The 24,420-nt window shown below is 48.0% G+C and overlaps 2 protein-coding genes across 6 annotated transcripts in view; one reads left to right on the forward strand and one right to left on the reverse strand.

Moving 5' to 3' along the window:
• Positions 1 to 24: 24 nt before the first annotated feature.
• Positions 25 to 23,305, reverse strand: Pcsk7 (proprotein convertase subtilisin/kexin type 7). The gene is made up of 17 exons (XM_052188435.1): positions 23,161 to 23,305; positions 21,342 to 21,461; positions 20,232 to 20,708; positions 19,463 to 19,597; positions 18,519 to 18,684; positions 16,774 to 16,864; positions 15,212 to 15,266; positions 14,399 to 14,537; positions 13,372 to 13,472; positions 10,879 to 11,046; positions 10,440 to 10,547; positions 9,928 to 10,030; positions 3,761 to 3,917; positions 2,849 to 2,943; positions 1,992 to 2,085; positions 1,659 to 1,776; positions 25 to 1,397 (listed from the first exon to the last, which is right to left on the reverse strand). Exons 3-17 carry the CDS (start codon positions 20,694 to 20,696, stop codon positions 1,032 to 1,034), a joined length of 2,361 nt encoding a protein of 786 aa, XP_052044395.1. The 5' UTR covers positions 20,697 to 20,708; positions 21,342 to 21,461; positions 23,161 to 23,305; the 3' UTR covers positions 25 to 1,031.
• A 388-nt stretch (positions 23,306 to 23,693) lies between these two features.
• Positions 23,694 to 24,420, forward strand: part of Rnf214 (ring finger protein 214) — a 38,204-nt gene continuing 37,477 nt past the window's right edge. For 4 of the 5 annotated variants that reach the window (XM_052188436.1, XM_052188438.1, XM_052188439.1 and 1 more), the window contains exon 1: positions 23,694 to 23,864. The gene's annotated coding sequence lies outside the window, so the exon portion shown is untranslated. Of the gene's footprint in view, positions 23,865 to 23,893; positions 23,916 to 24,420 lie in introns of those variants that run through there. The other variant, XM_052188437.1, reaches the window with a different exon arrangement.

The following is a 24,420-nucleotide window of genomic DNA, read 5'->3' on the forward strand; positions in this document are numbered from 1 at the left end:
AGGGCCCACGTGTTCCTGGCCACTGTCTTCTGGATGACTTCCCAGGCCCCACAGGCTCAGAGCTTCAGAGGTAGCAGGCTATGGGGAAGAAGAGTGACCTGCCATCTGCATAGCTCTGGGTTGGTAGAAAGCTGGGAGTGGTGGAATTGTTTGGATTTTTATACTTCTGCTTTTTATTTTGGAAAGCTGTGCAGAAAAAAATTCAACAAAATGTTGCATTGAAAAGTAAAAATCAAATCTTAAGCATTAAAAAAATTCATATTAACAATTAGCTCAGAAGACGGGAGGGGGAGAAGGCCAAGAGGGAGGAAGTCAGGCAGACAACTGGCCTCTGAATGAAGGCCATTTCCCTGAGCATGTTGCAGAGGAAGACAGGGCAGTGGCTCCCTCCCAGGCTATCCTTGAAAACACTGTCTCAGCTCTCTGAAGTCCAGCTGGCCAACTTCCCCAATGAGAAAGCAAGGGCGCTGGGAATCCTGTGCCTCCCAGTTCTCCTGGAAACACGTCACCATTCCTTCAGTAGGAAGGGCAAATGGTAGTGAAGATGTGGGCAGGTTTAAATTGGCTTCAGAACAGACGCACAGAAAAGGGTAATGAAGGCAGCTGCTTTCTGGGTAGGCATGTCCAGGCTCTTGCCAGCCTCTCTGGGCCCTCGACACAGTGACACTTCTGTTGAAAGCATTCCTAGGTATACAGGGACCTACATAACTCATAAATGCGTGGAGGTCCTGATGGCCCAGGACACTGACTAGCCCCAGAGAGATGAAACCAAGGGCTGCCTTGTCTCAGTGCCAATCCCTTGTCAAAGGTTTTCAGCCAAGCTCAGCTAGAGGAGCCATGATCACCAATCCTTTACCACTGCACTTAATTAAGATGGCTCTCACCCTCCTGAGGAGGCTGAGAATGCTTCAGGGGCTTTGGGTCCCAGATGTCACTATCAGGACCATTCTCTCCTGAGCATCCATGATTGAAAGCCTCATAACCAAGTTTAGGGAGAGCCTGTTGTACATGGAGGATGCTGGGCTCTGGGGTCAGCAGATCTGTCCACTCTTCTCCTGTAGTAGGTCTGGGGGTTGGTGTGGAGGACAATCTAGGCCACTCTTACTGTTCTGGGGCAGATTCCAGTCAGCTTCCTGCAGCAGCTCTGGGGCCAGGAAGCTAGATGCAGTTGTGCAGTCCCCATGCTCTGAATCTACTCCATTCAGGTCCTTGCTGCTGCACAGTGGCATTGATTCTAATGCTGTCCCCACATCCTTGGAGTTTTGCCTTCGTGGGGGCCAGGGGCAGCACTCCTTCCTGCAGCCGTGGGTGGACGCCTTGTTCCTCTGGTTCAGGCACACTTCTAGCATGTAGTAAATGGTCCAGAAGACACTGAAGCAGCCCACCAGCACAAGGGTCTGGAAAACCAAGCACTGGTGGTTTAGTGACAGGTCTAGCCCAGAAACATGAGCCCAGGCAGTCTTCTGGAACCACGTTTCCCAACCCAACCACTGCCCTAACTTTCCTTATATACAGGTATCCTCTAGGAGGATGCTAACAGTGATGCTAGGGACTCATGTCCTCCAAATCTCTCATTTCCCACTTCATCTGGAGTAATACCAAGAACAAATCCCCCAGGACAGTCCTGTCAACTATGGCCGGAGTTTTGGTCTCTGTACCTTGAGTGTGTTAGGGGTAATGGTGTAACCATCCTCCTCAGGAATTTTCAGCCCAGGTGGGCAAGGCAGAGTGAAGTCATCATGCAGGTATTTTCCACTCATAGCACTTTCTAAGAGACTACAGGATGAAAAGAGACAAGGACACACTACTAACATGGTACTTACACCATCTACCCCAACCTTGTAGTTGAAGAGAGTGAGGGGAGCCCCAAGGAGGAAGAGTTTCCCAGTCTGTCCACTGGCCTAAGCCTGAAGCACAGTTGGCATTCAGAAGGAGGTTGGCTTCCCTACTTCTCAAGAGCCATCTCTCTTTCCTCTGATGGATGTACCTACCTTTGTCTGTCCTTGATGTCTACTGGACTCCACGCGGAGCCATACAGGGTCAGCTGCCACTGCTGGAGGATGCCCACCTGGAGCGGCTCATCCCCTAGGGCAGTGAGTGGGTAGACATAAGCTGTGTACTGTTGATCATGCACAACAACAGCCTGGCCCACCCAGCCACCCAAGGGGATTCAGACCACATGGTCTGCCAGTTTGTGTCCCATAGATCCCAAGGGAAGGACCTCGCAGGGCATCCTAGAGACAGAACAGAAAGGTTGAAGTGCAGTGGAAAGCAGTGTTTTGCCTTTGCCTCCCATATTCTGGGGATTCACCTGGACTTTTTCTTCAAAGGAAAACATGTCCTTCTATCAAAACAAAATCTCCAAAGCTGCCATTCAAGTGAATGCCTACCCTGATAGAAGCTGGGAAGGCTGGTCCAGACTACCGTGTTGATACTGCAGTTATAAAATATTCTTGGCTATTGTGACCCTCACTGCTACCAGGATCCTAAACAACTCACTTCAAGCTAAAAACCTCAGTTTTTCTAAAAAGCAAACGGTGAAAATTTGTCCTGCCCTTACCTGCCTATCAGGACTGGCCGAAGGATGGTTATATGTGAAAGGGCTTGAAATGTGGTTTCAACAAGGAAATTTTGTTGCTATCCTGAGGAAAAATGGATCAGTCACTTCTCCAAGGATTATAGAGGCAGTATAAATGAGCAGTTTTACAGTGCCTACTTTCAGGAGAGGACCTACTTATTGGCATATACCATTTTCACCAACAGCAATGCTACCTGCTACCCATGGAACAATTCCTGTGGGTAGTGTGAGACTCAGGGGGACAAGGTACTGTAAGATAGGAGGGCTCACCTACATCCCTGATAACCAGTCTGTAGACGCCTCTTGCTCTTTCCCCCCAGCACCGCACAGTGGAAAAGGTCCAGTCACTGAAGCCGTTAGGATCCCTGGGAAAGAACAAGGAAAGAACACATGGATGGCCTAGCGCAGACGCTGAAACAGCCCAGAAACATGAAAGGCACCATAAGCTTAGGGTATGAGATTTTGTTCTTTGTATAAAGGCCAATGGTGAAAGCATAGGGCTGGAAACCCTGTGGATCTAAGTTTCTTTTCTCTCTCTTTTAGACAGGCCAAACCATAAAGCTCTGACTGGTCTTGAATATTTTTCTTTCTTTTTTGTTTTTGTTTTTGTGGATTTGGTTTTTTCGAGACAGGGTTTCTCTGTATAGCCCTGGCTGTCCTGGAACTCACTTTGTAGACCAGGCTGGCCTCGAACTCAGAAATCCGCCTGCCTCTGCCTCCCAGAGTGCTGGGATTAAAGGCGTGCGCCATCACCGCCCGGCTTGAACATTTTTCTCATCTACCCAAGCAACTCACTTACTGGGGTTTATGTATGTTCTGCTTTTTTCTTTTTGAGACCAACATTCTGAATAAGTGTCTACAACTGAACTTATAACTTAGGCTCTTGGCTTTTGAAACTGGGTCTTGCTAGAGCGCCCAGGCTGGTGTCAAACTCACAATACTCTTGTCCTATCAAGCCTCCTCAGTATGGGAACTATAGCCACCACAGCACTACATTTAGTTTTCCACAAGAGTAGGAAAAATGCCTGCAGAGTACAATGCCAAGTATGTTACGGACACTTGAATAAAGCATGGTCAATGGCTTCCAGCTGCTAAAGACAATCAGCGGGACAGCTTCAGTATCTGCTTGAGAAGACCCTTATTATGAAGAGAGGTTGGGAAGTCATGAACAGGTGTACATACGAGTCCATGCTGCGGGGTGCGCCGATCAAAGACATCATTCCACTGGGACAAAACAGTTTCAGTTCTAAGCTGCCACGGCGTGGGTGAGTGATGGAGACTGTCACTGCCACATGTTCCAAGGTCTTCAGCCCCGACATCTCCAGGTCCGTCCTGCTGACTATAGGAAGTCAGGCTAGGCAGCTTGGAAACTGGCCTATAAGCATGCCCTCATTTCATCCCAATATATACAAAGGTACACATGTTCCAAAGCCACATACAACATCAGTAGCTCAAATGTACTCTAGCAAATCGAATGCAGTGTTTGTGCACCTCCCACCTCTCAGGCATTGTACAGGATGAAGAGAATACAAAGATAAGTATTCATATTCCCTAGCTTTACTTGCAAACACAAACTGTACTTGATCTGGGCATAGCCAATGAGTTGAGGCACACAGCACTGAGATGTGCTGGGTAAGGAAATCAACAAAGACCAGCAGAGGGCATTCTGAAGGGGTAGGGCACTAAAAGGACAGAGGTAAACAGGCAGTTTTCATGTATGAGAGGCAATACAATAGTAATTTATAAAGCTGAAAAAGCTGATCTCAAGAGGATTTATACTACATACACTTCCCAGGCATTGGGGATGTGAAAGGGGTTCATGTGGCCTTAAACAGGTCCTATGATAGCACATTTCAGGTCCTAACTGTGGTAGTGGTTACACAAGTACACACATCACAGACCTACACACACAGATGCAAAACTAGTGAAACTGATCATGTTCTATGGACTGTGCCAACACCAAGTACTTGGCTTTGATACCGTATTATAATTTTATGACACTAACAATAAGGAAGGGGTACATAAAATTTCCTTGATCATTTTGCACATTTCTACAAATCTACAAATATTTCAGAATAAAAGGATTGGCGGGGGCTTGGGAGGGGTGATTCAACTAGGAACCAAGAAATTAGACTGCAGCAAGATATAAATCTTTTCTTGCATTAATTTTTTTCAACACATAAGACAAAGTTTAACGACATCTTTTAAAAACTAATTTATTTTATATATAATGGTGTTTTGACTACATATATGTCTATGTAAGGAGTTATGGACAGTTGTGAGCTGCTGTGGGTGCTAAGAATTAAACCTGGATCCTCCTCTGGAAAAGCAGCCAGTGTTCTTAACCACTGAGCCATCTCTCCAGCCCACCATTTTTTTTTTTCTTCGAGACAGGGTTCCTCTGTGTAGCCCTGGCATCCTGGAACTCACTTGTAGACCAGGCTGGCCTCGAACTCAGAAATCTGCCTGCCTCTGCCTCCCAAGTGCTGGGATTACAGGCGTGCGCCACCACCGCCTGGCCCACCATTTTTTTTTTAAAAAGAGATTTAATTTTGGGGCTGGGGCTGGAGAGATGGCTCAGTGGTTAAGAGCACTGACTGCTCTTCCAGAGGTCCTGAGTTCAATTCCCAGCAACCACATGATGGCTCATAACCATCTGTGATGGGATTCAATGCCCTCAACTGGTGTGTCTGAAGACAGCTACATAATATACATAATAATATACAGATAATATACATAAAATAAATAAACTCTTTAAAAGAGAGATTTAATTTTTATGTCTATGTGTACTGTATCTGCATGTATACCTGCACACCATAAGAGGGCATTGGATTCCATTGCCGATGGTTGTGAGTCACCATGTGGTTGCTATGAATTAAACTCAGGACCTTTGGAAGAGCAGCCAGTGCCCTTAACTGCTGAGCCATCCTTCTAGCCCAAAGAGTGACATCTTAATTTTACAGATAAGGAAGACACAGAAGTGCTAAGAAATATGGGAAAGGGAAACTAAGATAAGAAAAACTTTACTTTTTTTTTGTTTTTTTGAGACAGGGTTTCCCTCTGTAGCCCTGGCTGTCCTGGAACTTCAGATCCAATAGCTTCTGTCTCCTGAGTGTTGGAGTGTGCCACCACTACCTGGCTAAATCTTAAAACAAACAAACAAACCCCAAAACAATACAAAAGAAAATAAAAGTCACACAATAACACCTACCTTGCTCGATCCTTACACCTGATTCTTTTTGTTTTGTTTTGTTTTGTTTGAGGCAAGGTCTCTCTATGTAGTCCTGCTATTCTGGAACTTACTGTTTAGATCAGGCTGTTCTGGAACTCGGAGATCTTCCTGCCTTTGCCTCTCAAATGCTGGTATTAAAGGCATATATTACCACCATGCCTGGCTTACATAGACTTTTAAGTGCTGTGGACAGAGACCCAGATGGTAAACTATTATTTCTAATAGAATTAAATAATTTAATGCCTAAAATGGACAACTACTTTCAATACCAGCTGGTTGAGTTTTTTGTCAACTTGAAATAAAATAGGGGGCTGGAGAGATGGCTCAACAGTTAAAAGCACCGACCGCTCTTCCAGAGGTTCTGAGTTCAATTCCCAGCAATTACTGGTGGCTCAAAACCATCTGTAATGGGATCTTCTGGTATGTCTGAAGACAGCAATGGTGTACTCATATACATAAATTAAATAAATAAATAAATCTTAAAAAAAAAAAAACAAAAAAACTAGAGTCATTTAGGAAGAGGGAGCCTCAACTAAGAAAGTGATCCTACCACACTGGCCTATGGATTTCTTCATTGATGATTGACATGGGTGGGCTCAGCCCATGGAGGGGGCAGTACCACCTCTGTATAGGAAGTCATGAACTGTATAAGAAACCAGGCAGGGCTGGGTAGTGGTGGTGCATGCCTTTAATCCAAGCACTTGGGAGGCAGAGGCAGGTGGATTTCTGAGTTCGAGGCCAGCCTGGTCTAAAGAGTGAGTTCCAGGACAGTCAAGGCTATACAGAGAAACCCTGTCTCGAAAACCAAAAAAAAAAAAAAAAAAAAGGAAACCAGGCCAAGCAACAAGCCATGAAGAACAAGCCCGAGTTCAGAGTTCCTCCATAGCCTCTTCAGTTCCTTCCATGATAGAATGCAATCTTGCAATCTACAAGCTAAAATAAACCCTTTCTTTCACACACTGCTTCTGGACATGGTGTTTCAACAGCACCAGAAACCCTAAGAAACTGGTTGTCCTCATATATCACATATTATTATATTGTCTTCAGCATTTTTTTCTTTTAAGCTTTCATATTCTATCTAGAAGACATCAAGTTCTGTTTGTGTGTTTCTATAATCTAGTGTAAGCCATGACAATATCTAGCCTTCCCATTTATTTCATGGGAATCAAAATAAGATTTAAGAGGAGGATTGTGGTGGTGGTGGTGGGGGACAATGAACTATAGAATACAGCTCAATAGACACTCATGGTTTTAGAGTTTCAAGAACATAAAGAAAACAGGAACCTTGGGCAGGGAGGGAGCCAGAGAGGACAATGGAGCATTGGGAATCACAGGTAGCAGAGTAACCTATCTCTAGGATCAGTGCAGCAAGAAGGTTCAGAAGGATGGACTGGATGAGACCAAAAAAAGGCACCATGCATGTGTTGAGAATATAGTTTAGTAGTAGAGTATTTGCTAGCATGAAGAACCTGGGTTCAATTACTGTTAGGAAATCGAGGTGGTGGGAGGGGAGGAAGGAAGCGAAGAACATACACAGAAACAGAGTCTTGAAGGAGGTAGGGACTTCAGTCAGAAGAGGAGCAGGAGAAACAATGTTGGCCTGAAGTTGGGGAGGACGGCAGAAAGGAGAGCAGGCCTTCATGTGGCAGAGGATCAGCTGGCATATTGGACAGTACACGAAGCTCAGGTGCAAGGGAGTGTTCTGGAACCTTACAGACTCTCCAGTGAAGAAACTTCCCAGCAAAGCCCACTTTCTTTCCACCTGATAGGGATTTCAGATAGGGATCCACTGAGAGCCTTCTCCTCCTCACTGACTTTCAGTGGGAAAAAATGCGAGCCTGTTTTGTTCTTGAGTTACTCTGCTCAACATGCTTGACTAAAAACATGCAGATGGTTAAAATAAAAATTCACTATGACTAAATGCAATTGGGAGGCAGAAGCAAGTGGATTTGAGTTTGAGGCTAGTCTAGCCTACAGGGCAAGTTCCAGGACAGCCAGGCAGCCAGGGCTACACAGAGAAACCTGTCTAGAAAAAAAGAAAAAAAAAGTTCACTTCCTTGGTCACACTAGCTACCAATGAAATGTTTGGTAGACTCAATAGCTACACACAACTGGACATCTCCATCACAGCTGAAAGTCCTGGCTAACAACGCTCTGGATCCTTTAAGGTTATTGCATCTCTTCTGTTACTGTCTGCATACTCAGCTCCTTCTGCCTGCCTCCTTTCTCTCTTTTTAAAAACAGAGCCTCCCTCTGCAGTTCTGGCTGGCCTGGAACTCACTACACAAACCAAGATATACTTATAGCAATTTTCCTGTCCTCTGATGCCTGAGTGCTAGGACTACAGAGAGTTGTCTTCAATGCTCAGCTTCCCTCTGTCTCTTAAAAAGTTTGTTTCCAGTCTTCAACCTACAGTCAGCTTGATCTTGCTTGAAGACTATAACTGGCTTTAGGGGATAGGGTCTGGACTACCTGTGCTGTAAGGTCTACAGTGTGTCTGGATCAATTGTGGCTGTCTGGGATGAGATGTCTGGACCATCTAGGATTCATTGTAGGGGATGGGGCATCTAGACTGTCTGGGGCTGTGTTGCTCAGTTCTGTACTATGTGAATCATTTCTTCGATCACCAAGTCAGCCTTACAGGCTCACACTTTCTTTCCATTGAGGGCTGAATATACTGAATATACTAATATACTAATGGCCAGCCAGACTCCTGGATCTTTACCTCCCACCCCTGTATCCTGCTCTCTTCACTTCTCTTTTATGCTTTCTAGTGACCAACAGGCAATTGCCAGTTGCCTAATACCTATGGAATATATCAGACTTTAAGGGGCCATATTCCCTGGATAATGGGAAGCAGAGGATAGCAATGCTGGGAAGGTCTCTGACCCTGAGAAGTTCACCTGCTCATCTGACAGAAATGAGAGGAAACAGCCCTGAAGAGAGTAAAGGTTAAAAGGCTCACAATCCCCAAGACAGTGTGTAAAGGCCAGGGGCTTCCCAGAACCACATTCCTGGGTATGTTTTCTGCCCTTCCTATGACAGCATGCTGTTCATGGAAAAATATGTTCCCTAGGCCTTGTCTCCTTCCATGCACAGGGGAACTGACAGGAGTGGGATATGCTTAGGGAGGGAAGTGTCCATGAAGAAAGGCTGCCCTATCCTCCCATTCAAGGTCCCTCATTTGGTCATTCTTCTAGACACCAGTCTCTGATCACTTACAAGGGGCACAGGAAAAATAATAATAGAGTTCTGATATCAGCACGGAGCAAATATACCTCAGTATTCACAAAAAGTAGCAAATAACTTTGGTTGTCAAAATTTCTCAAGGGTAAAAAAATTGGCCCATGGGATTAAGGGTAGGAATAACTGAGAAATGTGCGTATAGAGAAGCTGGGTGTAGTTAGTTTAGAGTATGTGTGCTTAGTATGCATGAGGCATCCAGCTGTTTTCACAAGCACCAAAACAATAAAAACAATGTAGGCAAAGGGTGGCTGCACAAAACGCCTGGATGCAGCTTCCCATCTCTCTTGGAAGGGTTGGTCTCTACCTGTATTTAACATACACCTCATCCCTTGGGTCAGAAGATGCTCTGCACTCCCTCATAGACAGACCTTGTGATGGCAAGCGGAGAGGAAAGAGCAATAGCACAGCAGCAGCTCTAGCCAGAGGACCTGTACTTGTGCTTCTGTCCCACCCCTTAGAGATGGCATCTGGCTCTCTGGAGGAAATTAAGAACAGAGCCATGCATTCCTGTCCTTCATGCTGGGGCCGCTGGGCTGGATCGGGCTGTTTGGCAAGATCTTAGCATGAAAGTCAGAGGACCTTCTTTCAACCTGCTGAGGCTCCCTCAGCCCACCCCACCCAGCCCACTGCCACTGCTCACAGCTCCTTACTACTAGGAGCTCAGGAGAAAGGCCTTGTTAAGCAGTCAGAGGCCTGCCAACTCAGAAGCAGCAACATACCCTAAAATGGTCAAAAACTCCACAGGTTTGGCTACAGCTCAGCTACTGAAGGAAGGGGGAGAACTGGGCAGGGAGGATGAACTTAGCTTAGCTTCCCCATCACCCGCCTCAAGCCTTGGACCTAACATTAACCCCTTGTGCTGAAGGCTTACCATTCCATAGCACCTCCAGAGAGTGGGGGGACCGTGGAACAGCCTTATTTTCTTTAAGCATGGGGCTGACATAGGAGGCTAAGTAAGGGACAGATGTCCAGATCTGTTCAAAGAAAAGCATGGAGAGTGATTAACAAACCAAACTTACTGTAATCTTACACACACGGAGACTTGGTAAGCTAAGGGCTAATCCTCTAGCTTTTCTGTCATCATACTTTTACTTGAGGTTCCCTTTGTACCCCAAGTGTTCCAGAGAACAACAAGTTAAGGACTCAGAGGAAACAGCCATGGTCTGAAGGGAAGGAAACCAGAAGCACTGAAAGGCCCAGAGTTCAACTGAGTTCTCCTTACTAACAATTTGGGAACTTTTACTTTCCACTGATAAGATGGCCATGAGTCAGATAAGGGCTCAAGTGGTCAAGTACCAATAAAATGCCAGGCGAGTTTAATGCATTGGTACCTTCCCTGAGTCTCTCTATGCAGGGTGTCCTGCTGGCTAACACCTGGTTCACCTTGGCTGCATTGACAAGTCTCCAAGCGTTGAGAAGGCCAAAACCATGTTGATGGCTGTGGCTGAAGCCAGCTTCATTGGTGAGCCAGTCTGCATGATGATCTTCATACTGAAAGAATAGAAGCCTTGGTGAATCTCTAGCATTGCCTGACTTTCTTCTCCCACTGAGGCTGCAGGAATGGATTCCCTCAAAAAAGGTAGAAAAAAAGTCAAAACCCCAAGAGTGACTTGCTTCCCTAGAGGGATTCAATAGGACCAACTCCTAAGTGAGCGTGCCTTGGCACAGTTCATCTTGGGGGTCTATGATACTGATGAACTCCATAACCATGCTTTACACATCCCACCGAGGCATCTGAAAGGTTTTGAGTCTGGAGTCTCCTGACAGCTCAGCCATGGAGTGGGTTGGGCTGGGTACTTGTTAGCCGGTTGCCAGCTCTCACCTGGGTGGCTGTGAAGACAATGATGTGCTGGACATCTCGCCATGTGAGGCAGGGCCGCACCTGCAGCATGAGGGCTATCATGCCAGCTGCCAAAGGAGCTGCAGCTGAAGTTCCTGTGTGGCCTTCAGTGCAGCCAGTACCCTTCTGAAGGTCCCAGTCAGTGGTCACCTGCAAAGTGGAATAAGGAGTGGGAGGGGTTAGACACTGGAAGAAGGGAATGAGATAGTCCTGAACAAGTCTCAGGCAGCCTCTCCTCTAACTTTCCTCATGCACAGAGGCCCAGGCCTAGGAGGCCCTTACTCCCTCCCTCCATCCCTAGATGATGGAAACTGAAGAGTGACCTTGGGGGAACAGCTGTAAGAAAAGGAGACAGCGGATGTGAGAGAATGTGGGTACACCTATGTTTCTTAATTTTTGTTCCTCTAATTTTATCATTTCATTCTTAAACTCTCTACCCCAACGCTCATAATGCAGCTAGCCAGAGCAATGGCTAGAGCTCTACAGAGCGCTGACTGGAGCTGGAGAGTAACTGTGGAAACCCAGGGTGCACATTCCTTAAGACTGTTACAGCCTTCCCTTGAAGCCTACTGCAGTGTCAGTATCTCATGGCCTGTCTGCCATGCACTACTGGCTACTGGACAAGCCGTTTTCCTGCTCTGGTTGGGTTTCTGTGACCTCCTCTCTCCTACTCAAGTCTCTTCTGATGAGACATAAAAACTGGGAACAGACAGTATCTGTCTGGCATTGAGGTCATGCCCCATCAACAAAAGTGTACAAAAAGTTTAGCTGGGTAAGCCGTGTTAAACCTTCTCCCCATCACAAAGCCAGTGCAGACTAGTATTTTATTTTTCTTTCAAACTTTTCTCCTGGGACAGACACCAGGGTGCCAACTTCTGCCAAGAGCTGCCTTCTCCACTGCTTCCCCGACCCCACCCCATTCCAGCTGCTACTGCAGCTACCAAGAGAAGTCATTTTCACCCAGACACTGTGCTCTCCCAAAAGAAAGGGAAAAACACTCCACGTTATAGTCTCAGCCAGAGAGGAAGCCTGAGTGGTGCCAGGGAACAGATTGATTTTTTCCTGTTAAGGAAACAGCCTCACACAGCAATAGTCTAGAGTACAGATGCAAAGTCTGCGAACTTGCCCGTAATGGCAAGAACATCACACAGCACTAGGAAAATCTAGGGAAGCTCCCTGGGCAAGAAGCCAGATGGTGGGAAGCCTATTCCCCTGGCCCTTGTCCCCAGAGGCAGCTCTAAGCAGCCGCCTGGTCACACAACAAGAGGTTGCCAAGGCAAGGGCATTCCAAAGATGGGAACTTGGCTGAATAAACTCCCTTTACAAATCTGGACAAATTATAGTTCAGATGGAAGGTGGGGTGAGGGTGAGAAACCGAGTTGAGTTGGGAGGGGCAAAGCTAGGCTGCGTAGAGCAACAGTGACAATTTCACTACAGAGCCTTCTGAAGTCCCTTGCAGGGGACAGGATGAGAGGTCGCAGAATTCTGCCAGGTGGTAAGCAGCAGGCACTTTTTCTTCTAACAGGATAGTAGTGCCCCAGGTCGCCTGCAAACATTTTGCTTTTCACTGTAGTCTATCCCTCTCTCTCCTCCCTGGGGTGGGGGTCAACTGGCATAGAGCCTCGGAACATTGTGTTGACCAGAAGCCATTTACTGACATAACAAGTTCATTTTGTAAGATGGATTTGACCCTGAGAGAAGATGAAGCTACTTAATTCCCAGCAAGTTCAGGGACAACGCAACTGGCCATGGGCAAACACTGACAAGCATCTGGCTCTGCCCAGCTCTGGCTGCAGCATGCCACTCTTACTTGACACCCTTAGTGGCAACAGGGACACACAGGGCACTCTGGGACTGTGGTCCAGAGGCTGTGCTTCTCCAGGCTGAGGTGGAGCCCAGCAGATGACCCTGAGTCCTTCAAGGATTGTGTGGACTACAGAAGCTCTCCAGTCCCTATTGCCTCTCAGGCTTTGGCTTAAATCAGAGGTCTAGGGAAGGACAGGATCAGTTCCAACTTCCTGTCCTTTGCATCCCCGAGACAAGCACTGCCTTTATTCCTAAGGTAAACACGTCAGTCAGTATTTATAAAAGGACTGAACAGCACACAGAAAGTTGTAAAAGCCCAAATTCTATCATAGATATCCTACAAACCAGTTAAAAAGTTTACGATCAAAACTACTAATGCAGGAGATCAGGAATTCAGGGAATCCTAAGCTACATAGTGAATTGAAGGCCAGTCTATGTAATATGACCCTTTCTCAAAGAATGAGGTGAAACCCCTCCTAAACAAAAAACAAACAAAGCAACTGTTTTTCTAGGTACGGTGTATCTCATCTGTAATCTCAACACATGGGAGGCCTAGGCAGGAAGATGCTAGGAAATTCAAGGCCGCTTTGATCCATATTCTGAGTTCCAAGCCCTTGTCTTGAACCCCCGCCCCCATTACCACATGGGAAGGGTCCCAGAAGTGCTTACAATGCTCCGCAGCATCTTGTCTCCACCACTGAAGGTGACTGCCAGCATGGAGGCACACTCCTCTGCATAAAAAGGCATCCGTCCCTCCTCATCCACAGCTCCTGGCACAGAAAAGCAAGACAGGAGCTCACATAAGAAGGGGATCCTAGGCTGGGCGGTGGTGACGCATGCCTTTAATCCCAGCACTTGGGAGGCCGAGGCAGGCGAATTTCTGAGTTTGAGGCCAGCCTGGTCTATAGATTGAGTTCCAGGACAGTCAGGGCTACACAGAGAAACCCTGTATCGAAGAAAAAAAAAAAAGTGGATCCTATAGCTAGCACCTGATACCAGATACCAGAGTTGTCTTCATCATGAAGGGACGAGTTAGAATAACCACATCCATATGTGGGCAGGTAGCCTCAAACGGCAGAGGGAATTCTTGCATTACACCACTCTTTCCATAGGAGTCAGGCAAAAGCAAGGGCCTTCCATCTCGGTACTTAGTCACTTGCTTTCAATATGTACTAAGGTCTACTGTGAGTCATACATACTAGGTAGTAGAGCCATGTGGAAAAGGCCACATCCTGGAAGGGGTAGGAAGGACGCAGTATGCAGTGGTAGAGAGGGGTGGGAACAGTTCCTTGTAATCTAAGGAGTCAAAATGAGGCGATGTCAAAAAGCCTATAGTCAGGTGGGATGTCAAGTAAACAAATAATAATAAAAACTGAAAAGATAAACTTTATAATTGGGAGTGCAAGACAGAATTTCTTAATTCAGGTGAAAGGGAAGCCAGAGGCAGCTTCAAGCCAGTGGCCATGGAAAGAGACCAAAGTGGAGCTCAAACCTGTCATAATGGTAGTGAAGACAGGTGGGTGATTTCTAGGAAATGGTTGAACATGCCCCAGAGAAAACCTGAGAGCTTCAAGAGCTTGGCTAGTACTATCTGATCCTCAAGAGATGATCCTGATCACACACTGAGATACACAGAAAGAGGTGATATACAAACACACCCAGTGACTCCATGCCCAAGGAGTCTCTAGACCACTACCTATGGTGACAGTGTAGATGGAGTTGGCATAGCCATCATAGTTGCAGTTGTCATTGTGCTGGCCTCCATTACCACTGGCAACCACAAAGATACTTCCAAAGCCTTGGCGACCAGCCATCACTCCATGTTGTAAGGCAGCCTGAAGAACAAAAAATGTCAGGCTGTTAGTCAAGCAGCTAATAGAAAAACCTGTACCCAGTGAACCAGCCATCCTTCTTCTCCTACTTCTAGAAAGAAAAGAACAGGAGAGAGGCCCTGGGCAAGGGGGAAAGTGATTTACACACACATGTGAAGTGGGGAGAGTTAACAGTGTTTGGGCTGGAGGGCTGAAGAACTACTGGCTGTTCTTCAGAAGGCACAGATTCATTTCTCAGAACCCACATGACAGCTCACAACTGTCTGTAACTCCAGTCCTAGAGGATCTGATACCTTCTCATAGATATACATGCAGGGAAAATACCACTGCACTTAAAAAAATCAATAAATTGAAAGAAAAAAAGAATAGTCTTTGACAGACACAGTCTACTTATCAGCTAACTGAGCGGGTAGGGTGAGGAATAGAAACCCAGAATGAGATCCTAGCGAAACAAGCTGGAAGTTATTCCATCCCTTCTCTGAGCACCAGGGTCCCACAGGGCCCCATTCCGAGTGAGGCACACAATCTTTCTTGACAGGATGGATGGCACAGCTATGCTAAGTGGTAAGTTGGGCACTATAACGAAGGTGGGATGGGCAGAGGGTTTGATTGATGGTTCTTCTAAAACCAAATAAAGAGGGTCCCAAAGGCTTTCCAGTCCTTATGCTCCCCATTACCTTTCCAAGCTGATGAGGACCATCCACTGTCTTCCCATCATCATCTGGGCCCCAGCTGTTGAGATACGCAAAGGGAAGAACAGAACCAAGTTGGAGCTACTCAGCTAGGATCTCCCTGTCTTACTGAGCCACTCTCCTGCCTGCAGCTTTGACTCTTCTTCCAAAGAACCCCACGATTAAAAGACACAGGGTATCAAAGAGTCTGTTTTCTTCCAAAGGGGAACATGGAAGTATATGCTAGGGCTCTTCTTTATTTGGAAATATCCCAATTAAGAAGGACTTTATCTTACCTGTCCTTACTCAGGTCCCAGGGAAACAGAAGATACATAGTGGAACAGGGACAGGGCCACCCTGTGATTTACGGAGCTACTACTAGGCTTGATAAAAGCTGTTCAGTTTGCATAAGCTTTTGGATCTTTTATTTTATTAAAATTTATTTTATGTGTCTGAGTGGTTTTTTTTTTTTTGTTTTTGTTTTTTTTTGTTTTTGTTTTTTTTGTTTTTTTTGTTTTTTTGGATTTGGTTTTTTCAAGACAGGGTTTCTCTGCGTAGCCCTGGCTGTCCTGGAACTCACTCTGTAGACCAGGCTGGCCTCAAACTCAGAAATCCGCCTGCCTCTGCCTCCCAAGTGCTGGGATTACAGGCATGCGCCTCCAAGCCCGGCGTGTCTGAGTGTTTTGCCTGAATGAATGTACAAGTTCAACATGTGTGGAGGGCCCCAAGAGGTCATGTTTCAAATTCTCTCAAACCGGAGTGAAAGAAGGTTGTAAGCCATCATGTGGTTACTGGGAACTGAAACCAGGTCTCTGTAAGAGCATCAAGCACTCTCAGCCACCAAGTCATCACCTCTAGCTCCACGGTTTTTGTTGTCACTGAGACAAGCATCTCTGTGTAGCTCTGGCTTCCTGGAACTCATGTAGACTAGGCTGGCCTTGAATTTAGAGATCTGCCACTTGCCTTTTGAGTGCTTAGATTAAAAGTATGTGGTGACATGCAGGACAAGTTCTTGGTTCTCAAGGTGAGCAGGACCTGTGAGATGCCTCAAGAGGTAAAGGTGCATGCTATGAAAGCCAAGTGACTGACTGATGCCAGGGGCCCATATAAAGGTAGGAGAAACTGCACAAGCTTGCCCTCTGATCACGGCACTGATACCCCTCCTCCCCCAATAACAATAGATTAAAGAGAGTTTAAGAAATGTGCTGGTTATGAAGAACAAGCTCCATCAATATGACGGACACCATCCACCCAACACTCTTCCTATCCAGCTCCTCAGCCAACAGCCTGAAGCTTCAAGTGTATCTCTGCAGAGGGCACTGAACTCAGTGCACTTTCTTCTAAGAGCATTATGAGTTTACACAACAAATGCAGGCATGTTGGAACACTCTTTTTGTGTCAAGTTTAAGACTGAGCATGAGGAAAAATGGCCTTATTAGCTGAGTCTAACAAGGAACCCCTGCCAGGCTAGAAGCAGCCTGTTTTGCTATGCTTTTTTTTTTTTTTAAAAGATCTGTCCCCGAGACTCGAGCCACTCCCCTCCTCACCTGCAGCTCTCCTCTCCTTACCTGCAGCTGTAGATGTCATTGATCTGATAGTGCTTGTTGAATGCCACAGCCTCCATACTGTCAGTGAGTGGTCCATCCAGCACCCGGATACCTAGGTATTGAAGTTACACCAGCTCCTCACTGATACTGGTCCCATAAGAAACTAGAAATAGTACACATTCCCCAAATAGGTTGCCAGGTGGTAGGGTGGTATGTGTGGAAGATCTGTATGTTCTTTTGCACTTTAAGTGTGCAGATGTTTCGTAGCTACATATATAGTGTGTGAATACATTAGTGTACATATGCATATGTGTCCTCGAGTGTGTTTGGTAGCAAAAAAATCGTCTATTTTGGATAGCATTTTTCAGAACCCTTGTCTTTGACACAAGGCCTCTCACTGGGACCCAGGGACCCAACTAAGTTAGGCTGGCAGGCCAGTGAGTCGCAGGGATTCATCTGTCTCTGTATTCTCAGTGCTAGGATTACAAGAAAATCCCAGCATTTCTAGCTTTCTACATGGGTGCCAGGAATTGAACTTGGATCTTCATGCTTGCATGACAAGCACTTTATGTGTATACTTTGGATTTTTATACCATATACAAGTATTATTAGTTTGAAAAAATGGTTTTTTGTTTGTTTTTTTGGGACAAAGTTTCTCTGTGTAGTCCTGGTTCTTCTAAAACTCACTTTATAGACCAGGCTAGCCTTGAACTCAAGAGATCTGCCTGTTTCTGTTTCCTGAGTGCTGGGATTAAAAGCATATGCCACTACAGCCTGCCTTTTTTTTTTTTTTTTTAAAGATAGAGTTTTAGCCAGTACAGGCTTGTCTTAAACTTACTACACAACAGAAGACGATCTTGAATCCCTGATCCTCCTGCTCCTATCTGGGATTATGTCCCACCATGCCTAGCTTTCAAATGTCTATTACTATCATGCTTAACCTCAGATCTAACGATCCTGTGAGGTGGGAAGCACTGGGTTAGAATTCCCCGTAGCTTGACATTTCCTGTGGAACACCTAGCTTAGTGACTGACACAATAGAGAAGTGAAGTAAATAGCATCCACTCCCTTTGCTACCCAAGTGATGCTCAAGTTCTTTCTCTAAAATGGAGTGGGTCACATTGTGGTGATAAGGTAAAACAAATGGAGATTTGCAGAGTGCTGAGGCCCCCTGCTGGACAACAGGGTAACAGCTTGCCTGTTGAGGCTACAGGTTCCCAGGATTCAGGAGTGTTCATCCTTTCCCCTGGTCCCACAAGGCTGGGAGATGAGGGAGCTTATAACTTCCCCTTATACAACTAAGCTCTATCAAGAGAGCGGAGAGCAGGGACTGGAGAGGTGGGACTGGAGAGCCGCCCCACAGATGTGGAGTTGTGGAAGGCAAACCATGAGGAGGCACTTGATAAAATATGAAAACAGCAGCAGAGCACAGTCAACTCAAAGGAGGTGTCAGTGATGTGGGTCAGTGGTGAGCAGAGACAGGATCAGAAACAGGAAAGAGACATGAGCAGGTGCAGCTTGGGACCTATAGCCCACAGTATGAGCATTTGCATTTACCTGTTTTATACTATACAATAAACACTGTTGCTAAAAGGCCATTTGAAATACCACAGCCCTGAAAAGTCAATGAGTTAACTTGCTACGCTCTCACTCCTTACTTTAGGCTACAAACATTGACAGTATGAAAAAGGAATTTCAGAATGGAGAAGGTAGAGAATGACCACTGTGCCCAGGAGCTTCCCAAGGAAAGGGGAAGCACGAGTTACCTGCTATTCTGCTCCCGTAGGCCACGCCTACTGCACAGAAACTGTTGTTGGGCACAGCTGCAATTTCTCCTGCACACCGGGTCCCATGATGGTTACCATTCTCCTCATCAGGGTGGGGCATAGGATCTGGGTCATTAGAGTTGAGATCATAGCTTCCCTCTGGGCTCTGAAACATAGACGGGTCAACAAATAGTTACTTACTGGTGTGAAGGAGTCAGTTCCTAAACATCAGGGAGAACAGGAACTGGGAGTTTCCACTCCTAAATCGGGTAGCAAATCCATTGCCTTGAGCAAACAAGGGTAATAAGATATGAGTCAAGGACACTGGGGAAAAACTGAGAAGGGCTAGGATTATTTGTTTTGTTTTATTTTAATTAAATTTCTCTCTTGCCTGGTATAGGACTCTATGCCCAGTGCTTGGGAGAAACCCAGGATATAAGATTTCATACTTTCTTTTTTTGTTTTTTTTGTTTTTTTTGTTTTTTTTGATTTGGTTTTTTCGAGACAGGGTTTCTCTGTATAGCCCTGGTTGTCCTGGAACTCACTCTGTAGACCAGGCTGGCCTCCAACTCAGAAATCTGCCTGCCTCGGCCTCCCAGAGTGCTGGGATTACAGGCATGTGCCACCACCGCCCAGTGGTTTTATACTTTCTAAAGGTCACACCTTCACCAGATGTTTTCAGAATCTCTAAACAGAAAGTAGTTGCCTATAGGGCCATTCCCTGCTCCCTTCCCAGGCAAGCAGCTACAATAGGATGCAGGAAATATTGCTATAGACTAAAGCCAACTTCTGGGCTTTAACTGTGAGTTTGGAAAGCTGCCTGAGAAAGGAAACAACACTATCCCCTCCCAGGCTGTCTGCTTTGGCTCAGTGCCTTCTAGGAAAGGGAACAAAAGGGAAGGAGCCAGGTGGCAGCAAAGGCTCACTCACACCAGGCCACTCACGTAGTTAGGTGCGATGTCCTGGACGGTGTGCTCCACTCCGTCGTCCACCACCACCACCGTCACCCCAAGCCCAGTTACATTTCGCTCCCACACACCTGTCACGTTGATGTCTCTTCCTGGGCTCCGCCGATTATTCTGTAGAAGATAGAAGCCAACAGACATACAGCTCAGCCCAGAGAGACAAGTTAAAGCTACCTCTTCCCTTAGCTTCTATCAAAGAGACAAACAGAGGCTACAGACCAACAGGTTAGTGGGGACAGAGCCCAGATGGGCACCTGAGAGTCCTGTCCTCTGAGCGACTTTTGGTCTCACTTGTGGGCAACTCAAGGGCAAAGTGGTGGCCAGGGCTAAATACTAATTACTATGCAGAAAAGTTAGCAATCAGCCTATACATAACAGTGTCCACCATGAGTAAGATACTTTTCTAAATGCTCACATACACTTATTTGTTTTAACGGTTACTCCATGAAGTATGTACTGCTACAACCTCCATTTTACAGGTGGGGCACAGAGGTGGAGCAGATCTGCCAAAGGAGCATGCTAGAAAGTGGAAGGCTAGAACAGGAGTGCAGGTAGACCAGCTACAGTGAGTGCATGCACCCTCAGCACTGCCTTGCTTTTCACGGCAGACAGGGAAGGTGTGGGCTAAGAGCAAATTACATTCCCAGTCCACAGACATGGCCCCTTCAGTAAAAGTGCAGGGCAGTGGGGGAAGGCCTCAGTCAGAAGCACACTAGAGCAGGCCCTGTCTATCTGAGGCTGTACTTACCAGGTGCCACTGTTGAGGATACTTGGGATCATTGAAGTGGATGCTGCGCTTGGCCCTCTTCAGCAGCCTCTGCTCTGAGTGCCAGCGCACAGCTTCGTGCCTGGCTAACACAGCCTCTGCCTGCTGCCGCATGGCCTCCACTTCCATGGCCTGCCTGTGCCCAGCTGGCTGGACAAAGAGGTAGTGCCCCTGGAGTTCTCCAATGCGCCCAGCATTCACCAGCCCTGCCGCCTGGGCCACAGCATCTGCCTGTTGCGTCAGACTCTCTTCCTTCCTCTCACCTTCTAGGCTGTCCAGATGCACAGCCCAGCTTAGGGCCCCTGCACCCAAGATGTCAAGCCCACCTTCCTCCGACAGGCCCATGACCTGGGGAACCAGAAAGAAGATGGCTAATTCCAGCCAGAGGCAGATGGGCAGGCCCAGGTGGGCATCCAAGTGTGGGATTTTCTGCCTCTCTTTCGGCATCAGAACAGCAGGCTGCAAACAAATGGGAAAAAAATTAGGAAAAAAAAGGAGCCAGTAACTATAGGAAATTCAGAGAGTGACTGTGGTCTGTCAGTGTGTTTCCTTGGGAAGCCCAACAGACCTCTTTCAAGTGATTAGTCACTTGATAGTCATAGTCTCTTTCCCTCCCTACCAATTACATCTGTCCCTAAGCAAAACGTTAACCCCCAGGTAGAGCATGAGCCAAGGCTAACCCCAGTGGATGACTCCTATGGCACAATGGCCCATCCCTTGGTGCCCCAATAGCCTGGCATCATCTAGGTGCTTGCAGGCTTCAGGCTGCTCATTCAGGTAAAGTATATCACTCCCATGACTGACAGCATCAGAACCCCACTTCCTTCTTTTTCTTCTTTTTAAACAACAGCAACAATAACAACAACAAAGCCCCCCCCCCACACACACACACAATCTCACTATGTAGCTCTGGCTGTCCTGGAACTCACTATATAGACAATCAGGCTGGCCTCAAATTCAGAGAGATCCACCTGTGTCTACCTGGGATTATAGGCATGAGCCATCACACCAAGCTCTATCTCCCCCTTACTTAAAGACTACATAAGTATTTTTCCCAGTGCACTTCTGCCTCCCACTGTGGACCATTCCTACCTGGGCTCTCTGTGAAGTTTAGGTCCTGGCCTGGGTAACCATACCACACTCATTTTGTGAAACTGGAGGGAGATGTCACCTTTACCGTGGGCAGCGTCGACTGGGAACAGAGCTGCAGACCTGTGGGCCCCAAGTACAGGAACAACAACAACAAAAAGGTGAACCACCAAAGCCAGCAAAGCAGAAGTTACAGTGAGGCTAGGCCTAACCAGTGACCAGTGTTAGGTATCATTTCCAGGGATCTAAAACAGGTCACAGACTAGAAGACATCTATCACAACAGGGCCACACCTGATGGTCACCATACAGAACCAGATACCCCACTTCCTGACCTATTTTATATCATTCACTTCTTGTTTGCTTCTTCTTCTTCTTCTTTTTTTTATTTTTGGTTTTTTTCGAGACAGGGTTTCTCTGTATAGCCCTGGTTGTCCTGGAACTCACTTTGTAGACCAGGCTGGCCTTGAACTTAGAAATCCGCCTGCCTCTGCCTCCCAGAGTGCTGGGATTACATGTGTGTGCCACCATCGCCTGGCTCTTGTTTGCTTCTTTAAAGGCTTATTAGCAAGACCTAACTGTTAGCATCTCCCATTACCAGGAAATCCTGCCCCCCCCCCCCCCAGTCCAGTTAGGAAAATCAGGTAGAGGCCAGGTAGAAAACTGGTATAAATGCATGTGGATAACTGGGAGAAAGGAAATGATTGGCAACTAAGGAGTTGTCCCTGTTTCACCAACTTGGGTTTTCAGTGAGAGCACAGGCTTTAGCCCGGTCTTCAACCACCCAAAGGAAAAAAGAACTATCAAGCAACTGTGTGGGCAGGAGCGAGGCACATGTGGGGTCCTGAACTTTAAAACTCACTAGGGTCTACTGAACCCACCCTGGAGTAGTCTTGGTATCCAGATGTAAGCTCGAATGATGCCGACTTAAAACATTCTGGAAAAGACTGTTTTGCCCAAGACTCCTTGGACCTCACTCTCTCACTCACTCTGCATACCAGTCTGGCCTAGATACCAGCCTCAAGATACCAGCCTGCTTCCGCTTCCAGAGTGCTGGGATAATAAAGGTGTGCCACCAACACCCGGCTTAAGCAAGCTTTCTTTATATAATAAAGCTTGGCTGAAAACTCGAGATTGTCTTGCTTCCACCCCTTTATTGCTGTTATTATAGGTGTGGGCCACCATGCCCTTAAGTTCCCTGGCATATTTCCTCTTACATTCTTCCTGCCCCTGGGCTGCTTCGATTTGTCCCAAGATGCCCAGGTGTCTTCCCTAGTCTGCTTGTAAGTAAATCCAGAGTCTGGTTTGATAGCAGTCATCCACCCAGGCAGGTGCCTACAGTCTCTGTAGGTTCCAACAGAGATTTCTCGAAGAGAAACCGAGCTTTTTCTCTGTCGCCCAGGGCACAGCAGCACTTATTCTCAGGCTTCTGAGCAGGAAATCTTAAAGCACTGTCTGAAAAGAGACTTCCATCTCCCTCAACTAAGGTCGAAGAGAACCTTTCCAGTTCAAGATTCTGCTCTTAAGCCACCGTCCTTCAAGCCCCTTCTCCCCACTCCCAGGAACCTGGGTCTGTACAAAGAGTTAGTTTACTGATGTCCCCATGGTCCCGCGGACTCGGCTACTTCATGCAATGCGCCTCTCTCATTGGGACCAATGTGGTCCGGAACCTACGACCAGGAGGCCGGGTCCCACTGGGGTCGCCCACGACAGGACCCAAGGTGCCCTCAGCGAAGCACCTCCTCCGCAGATCCTGACCAGCCCTAGTCCATGGCCACTCGTGTATCCGAGGTCCAGTCCCCTACATCTATTCCGTAACTCACCCTCAGCCTCCGTTGCTACTGTTGCTGCTGCTGCCCCCGCCGCCGCAGCCCCCACCCTGCGGAAACTCTGCTTCCCGGGAGCCGGAGGCGCCACTGACAGCAACATCACTTCCGCCCGGCGCCGCAGCCAATCAGCGGCTGGGCCTGAGGCCTCTTGACCAGCGGACCGAGCTCCGGGCGCTCAGCCGACGCCCGTCGACGGCTTCTGCCACAGGCCCGTGCGGGCTGTAGGAGTTCCGGCGCCCCGAGTCCTCGTGTCTCCGCCACAGGACCCCCTCCGCCAGAGGGTCCTCGTCTTTCATGGCGTCCTCTATAAAGACCATCTCGGTTCCGACCTCTAAACACCCCTCGCGGCTCTTCTCTGTCGGACTGCCATAGCCTTGACTCTTCCCCATAAACTCCTCAGAGTGGCTCTCGTCTCCGTCCGGCCGCCGTCTCCCTGGCCCGCGTTCCCTTGGGCTCCGCTGGCTCTCAGGGCTGTCCCTCAGCGGCCCCGTTGCCCGGGCGCTGCCCGTGCCTGCCGCCAGAGGGCGCCGTCGCTGGCGGCCGCGCACCCCACGGGGCCGCTCCTCTCACCGCCCCTCTCGCCGCCCCGGCCTCGCCCCCTGCGCTCGCGCCGCCGGAAGTGGGAGGTGCCGCGCGCGGGCCGGCGCTCGACCCCTCCCCCAGGCTCGGCGGCCCCCTCCCCCTCTCCGCCCGCTCAGGTGCGTCCCTTCCCTCCCCCCGCTTTGCTCCCCGGGGGCGCGGCGCGGGAGGTGTGTGCGGGGCGGCGCGCGGGTCGGGGTGGCGGGGCCAGGGGGCGCGGAAGGGGGGAGGGGACGGCGGGGACGGGGGCGGGAGCCCGGCCTAGTAATGGGACGGGGGCTGGCGGCCGGTGAGGACGGAGGGGAAGGGATGGAGGTGACGCTGACCAGTGCCGGGGGCCAGCATAGCGGCAGCTCCCTGTGAAGAGTGGCGGTGACCACCTGGCTCAGCTTCCCCCCATTGTCCCTTTCTGCGTCGCCGTCTGACTGGTGACCATCCCTGGATTGCGGGATTCCCTTGGGGCATACTGGACTCTCCAGCCAGATGTGCGACCCCCACACCTCTCGCTTTGGCCTCTAGCCGTGGAGTTTCACGTATGACCCTTGCCCTAAGGTTTTCGTTTACCGGGTCTCGGTGACCCAGACCTTGTTCCCTGTTGGAGGCAATGATCTCGACCCTATTGGAGGCGGAATGTTTGCATCCGAGATGCAATAATGGCGTTTCAGGGCCCATTTT

This window comes from Apodemus sylvaticus, chromosome 7 (assembly GCF_947179515.1).
Source record: "Apodemus sylvaticus chromosome 7, mApoSyl1.1, whole genome shotgun sequence".
Taxonomy (NCBI): Eukaryota; Metazoa; Chordata; class Mammalia; order Rodentia; family Muridae; genus Apodemus; species Apodemus sylvaticus.